Raw genomic sequence first — 5,534 nt, forward strand, 5'->3', positions numbered from 1 at the left:
AATATCTCTTTCTCGAACAATTGCGATAATCGTATAGTTGAAGAAACAAATTACCACGTGCATCATGATCTTAATCATGTCCGGGGCTCCCAGAATAAACCAAGCACGTGCAGTGCTGTAGGTTCACCTGCGTAAAAGAGAAGCCCTCTGTTCTTTCCTGGTTTTGGCGCGAACCACGGCCACCGTTCAGAAATTTCTATATTTGAACGAGCGCTCCTCGTGCTTCTCCAATCTCCCAACCCAAACAAGGCACGCCCGCTGTATAGAATTATAAGCTCGCGACGACACAATGGTCACAAAGGGAAGGGAGGGTGCACCATTCCATTCTCCACAAGATCGTAGGAAGGAAGAATGAGGAGCATCTTCTCTCTCACAATGGCGCCGCTCCTCCGCCCTGGCGCCCTCGCCGCGGCGCTACTCGCCCTCGCCGTGGTCGGGGGGGCGCAGGGCCAGCAGGTGGGACTCTTGAGGGTGCCGAACAGGTCCCCGCCCACCAAGGCAAACATGGACAGGGTGGTGCTCCCCGTGGACAATGCCGGGGGATTCGCCGGTTTGTGGAACATCCTGACCGAGAACGCGGGCGTGTCCGCGATGCACATGGCCGTGATGCGGCATGGCAAGGCCGTCATGTTCGACACGACCACGACGGGGCCGTCGCTCATGCAGCTGCCGGCAGGGAACTGCCGCGTCGACCCCCGGAGCGACCCGCCGGGCGGCATGGACTGCTCGGCGCACGCCGTGGAGTTCGACTACAACACTGGCGCGGTCCGGCCTCTCAAGGTTGGTTTGCTTGGCTGACTGTTCGCCGCGCCGATTTGCTTCTCGCGTGCACGCTGTTCATCGGGAGCGTGCCTGCAGATCTTAACTGATACGTGGTGCTCGTCGGGAGCGTTCGACGTGGACGGCATGCTGGTGCAAACGGGCGGCTACTTCGAAGGGGTGAAGGTTGTGAGACGCCTGAACCCACAAGGAAATGCCGACTGGGTCGAGTTCCCCAATACCTTGGCCGAAGGAAGATGGTACTCCTACGTACATAGTCTAGCTAGCTAATGAGTAGAGTCGTGCTTCATGATTTAGCTAGTTATATTAATCAACCAATTTTCATATGTGGAATTAAGTAATACGTACTAATTGACAGTAGTATAACAGATATGATCAAGAAGGAATTTACAACTGGTTTCTGCATGCATGAGCTCGCAGGTACGCAACGCAGCAGGTGCTCCCAGACGGCCGCTTCATCGTGGTCGGCGGGCGGCGATCGTTCAGCTACGAGTTCGTCCCGGCCGCCGGCCAGTTGAACACCCAATTCACTCCCCTCCCGCTTCTTCAACAAACGACCGATGACGTGGAGAACAACCTGTACCCCTTCGTCCACCTCCTCCCGGAGGGGACCATCTTCCTCTTCGCCAACGACCGCTCCATCATTTTCGACCCACAGAACGGGCAGGTCCTCCGCGAGCTCCCGAAGCTCAACGGCGGTGCACGGAACTACCCTGCCTCCGGCATGTCCGCTCTCCTTCCCCTCGACCTCCGCCGCGGCGAGAGGCTGAGCGCGGAGGTGATAGTCTGCGGCGGCGCCCCCAAGGAAGCCTTCAAGCTCGGCGAGGTCAACAAGTTCCCGCACGCGCTCCGGGACTGCGCGCGCATCAACCCGTCTAAGCCCGGGGCGCGGTGGGCGATCGACTTCATGCCAGTGGGCCGCGTGATGGGCGACATGCTCATACTGCCCACCGGAGACCTCCTGCTGCTCAACGGCGCGGCCCAGGGCTGCTCGGGGTGGGTTTTCGCCCGGGAACCGGTGCTGACCCCGCTTCTCTACTCTCCGCGGAAACGACGGGGCGCGCGGTTCCGCGCCCTGGCCGCGTCCAACATCCCACGCATGTACCACTCCAGCAGCGCGGTGCTGCCCGACGCCACCGTGCTCGTGGCCGGCGGCAACACCAACTCGGCCTACAACTTCTCTGGCGTCGACTTCCCGACGGAGGTGCGCGTCGAGCGGTTCAACCCGCCGTACCTCGCCCCGGAGCTTGCGGCCACCAGGCCGGAGATCGACATGGCGTCGGTCCCAGCGAACGGGGTGAAGTACGGGGACAAGCTCACACTCAGGTTCACGTCGCCCGGGCCAGCCGTGACCGACGCCGACATGAAGGTGACCATGTACGCGCCGCCGTTCACCACACACGGCTTCTCGCAGAACCAGCGGCTGCTGGTACTGCAGGTCACCGCGTTCAAGCCAGAAGGGAACAGGTACAAGATCACGGCCCAGACGCCGTCGAAGCCGACCCTCGCGCCGCCAGGCTACTACTTCGTGTTCGTTCTGGTCAAGGGGGTGCCGAGCAAAGCCGCTTGGGTGAAGATACACCCCTGATGAGCTGACTCTCCGGGTGCATGCATGCTGTTCCTCGGATGGCGACTGGCACGACGATATGCCATAGAGTAACAGCATGCCCGCGGCCCGCCAAGCAGAAGATTTCCATGGGGCGTAGGCAGTCCACACCGCCCATATGAATCTCATCTCTTCATGGTATATATGGTCTCTCCAAATGTACTTACTAGTGCACAAATATATATTTACACTAGAGACTTGGATCGAAAAGGTTAAGCGATCCAACCTGCAACTTTGTAGTGTGCTTAGTCTTGTAAAGCGGAAGAACGCAGAGTGAAATGTACGTGAAATCAATTCTTTCTGTTTTTGATTTCGTAACTCTTGTATTGGTTGTGGAGAGCAATATGAACAATTCTCCACTTATAGCAGACATGGTGTCACCAGCATTCAAGTTTCATTTGTTTCTTTACTATACTCAGATTTTCTTGCGCATATGCAGTACATAAACCCAAAACCTCAGAGATACTAGGCGGGGAATAAAAACACAACTTGACTTCTCCAACGAATGGAAACATTAATCAGGCACAGATTTTTAGGTCTTCGATTTGATTAGAAAAAACTATCTACTGTCTCCGTTTCAGTTTACAAGTTCTATGTATATATCTAGGTTGCCAATTTTATCACCTTAATATAAACTATATAACACAAAAGTTATCCGGTTTGAAAATAGAACATTTGAAGTTTATATTGGTATATTTTTTGTAATATATGACTTGTATTAGGTTGGTCAAATTGACGACCTAGGGGCACGCGCACGCCCTGCCGGGTCATCTCCGTCCGGAGGTAGTCGTCCCGCGCCCACCGCAGGGCGTCCTCGTCGGAGAAGCCGCGCCGGGCTATCTCCTCGTACTCCGCGGGGAGGCCGGGCTCCGGTTTGGGCTCGACAAGGACGAAGCGGCCGGTGGGGGGGGGGGGGGGGGAGCGGAGTCACCAATGCGGACGCCGGAGCTGCGGATGTGCGCGCTGACAGGCGTGTCCTGGGGCTCCGGCTTGACGGGGCGGAGGCAGGGAGAGCCCGACGAGCGGCCGGACGAGGAGGAGGACGCCCCGGGCCGCTCCATGCGCCTCGGCGTTCAGGAGTTTCCACGGAGGCGTGAGAAGGACGGGTGAGCGGGGTACTCGAGGCGCGGCGTGTTGCCGCCCTCGATGTACTCGAGGACGGCCTCCAATGTGCAGCCGGGCACGCCCCACCACCGGCGCCGGCCATCAGAGTTGAGCCTGTCGGAGGGCACGACGCCGTTGGTGGCCTCGAGCTGCTCGGCGTGATGGCGGCGGAAGTAGGGCTCCCAGAGCGGGCTGTCGGGGACGTACCGTGGCCCCTCCCTCGCCGCCCGCGGCAGGGACGCGCGGATACGTGCGATCTCCGCACGCCGGGCTGCCCCGATGGGTGGTGGTGGCACCGGCACGCCGTCGGCACTGATCCTCCAAGCCCCGGGCACCCGCATATCCGGCGGGACCGGGTACTCGGCCTCGAAAAGGAGGCGAGCCTTGTCCTCGTGAAGATGGCGGCGTCCGAAGCCATTCGCCGCCGCGCCGTCGCCTGGAAAGCGCTCGGCCATTCTTATGAACTGGAGACGGCGAGAGGAGGAAGGGGGGAGAAATGGGTGCGTCGGCGGTGGAGTGTCTGTGCGTGCCTCCGGCGCGCTGGTGGTCGGCTTATATAGGCGGAGGCGCCGCGTGGTAGGCTTGGCCGGCACGTTACGCATGGCTTGATGGCGTGGCGGCCGAGGGGACGCGCGTCGCCCGGCCTTCACTGCGCCGCCCGTGAGGCATCAATGGAGGCTGACCGGCGTGGAAGCGCGCGCAGCTTTGGCATTGATTCGCCGCGGGAAACGAGGCGATGAGGACGATGAAGCGGCGAGAAGAGAGTCGAGTCGCTGACGCGGCTGGTCCGCGGCTCTTCGCGCCAAAAAAGATTTGTCCGGCGCCCCCGAGCGACCCCCAGCGCGCCGGGTTCGGGTTAGGTCCACCGGTACCAATTTCGGCCCGAGCCGGCGAAAACTGGGCCCTTAGAAGCGGGATGCCTGGGAGGTCTTCTTGGAGGCGTAGCTGGAGATGCTCTTATTTTTCACATTCCCCGTTCTGTGTTTTACTTTTATTATTATTTTCACAAATCCATGCATATTTTTAATATTACTTTTAAATTTATATTTCTTCATAAATCCAAGATTATTACAATAATTTTCTTTTAATATATATGAACATTACTTTTATTATACATAAAAAATTGTTTTGAAGTATAAGAATATTTATATTTTCATACCATGAACAAATTATGTGAATATAACAAATGTATCTTGTTTGATGGGCCATGGTAAACACTGTCCATCTAAAAAAGGTACTCCTGCAGAGCTGCATGGCCCATTAAACAACCTTAAATGCGTAATTTGCCCGTCATGGCACCATAATTTACAAAAATAAGCGTTGAATATATTGAAATATGTTGTGAACTTATTTTAAAATGCGTACTTTGCCGATAGCAAATTGAATAGATGTTACCATGGGATATGATATCCAATAGATTTTTATATGCGTGAACATGAATGTTTTTTTTCCGTCTTCCTAAACCGAATAAATTTTTAAAACCTGTCAAATAGAAAATTCCATAACAATTAGCTCAATATGGGGAATTGCCCAGACCTTTAGCTCCCACGTGTGGACATTAGAGCAACTCTAGCGGACCCCGCAAAATCGGCAAACTCGCAAAATTCCGGCGAGCATACATGCTCAGCCTAATTTTCTGGCCAAAACAGAGTCCGTATACTCGCCCAGCCCGTAAAAATATTTACCGCGGCCCGCAAAACGCCCACCCCGACCAGTATATCTACGTGTTTGTGTAACGTCCCAAAATTTTAAACTTTAGAATGTTATATTAATTAAGTAATATTGATTGCTTGTGGTGTGGTTGCTTGTGTGAAATTGAGTGAAATTTGAAACTTTTTGAAAGTTGAATGAGAGGGAATGAAATGACTTTCCCAAACTTTCACATTGCATTTATGATCTCCGTGAATTAAAATTCATTTCATCACAAAACCCTAGAGTGAATATGATATGACTTCTTCCATTTAAATATGAAAAGGGTTTTGAAAAGATTAAAATTCCACTTGGAACTATTTCAAATTCGGAAACTTTATGCAACTCAATGATT

The 5,534-nt window shown here is 54.5% G+C and overlaps 1 protein-coding gene across 1 annotated transcript; it reads left to right on the forward strand.

The window, feature by feature from the left end:
* The first annotated feature begins 292 nt into the window (after positions 1-292).
* On the forward strand, positions 293-2,749 carry LOC123058509 (aldehyde oxidase GLOX-like). Its single transcript, XM_044481225.1, has 3 exons — positions 293-780; positions 859-1,019; positions 1,201-2,749. Exons 1-3 carry the CDS (start codon positions 352-354, stop codon positions 2,366-2,368), a joined length of 1,758 nt encoding a protein of 585 aa, XP_044337160.1. The 5' UTR covers positions 293-351; the 3' UTR covers positions 2,369-2,749.
* Positions 2,750-5,534: the final 2,785 nt, after the last annotated feature.

The sequence above is a fragment of the Triticum aestivum genome, chromosome 3A, assembly GCF_018294505.1.
Source record: "Triticum aestivum cultivar Chinese Spring chromosome 3A, IWGSC CS RefSeq v2.1, whole genome shotgun sequence".
Lineage (NCBI taxonomy): Eukaryota > Viridiplantae > Streptophyta > Magnoliopsida > Poales > Poaceae > Triticum > Triticum aestivum.

Bases quoted from the DNA above. Each gene is read 5' to 3' on its own strand.
- LOC123058509 (XM_044481225.1), top strand. From the start codon at position 352: ATGAGGAGCATCTTCTCTCTCACAATGGCGCCGCTCCTCCGCCCTGGC. The intron at 781-858 runs GTTGGTTTGCTT...GCGTGCCTGCAG, and splicing joins GCGCGGTCCGGCCTCTCAAG to ATCTTAACTGATACGTGGTG. The intron at 1,020-1,200 runs GTACTCCTACGT...ATGAGCTCGCAG, and splicing joins ACCTTGGCCGAAGGAAGATG to GTACGCAACGCAGCAGGTGC.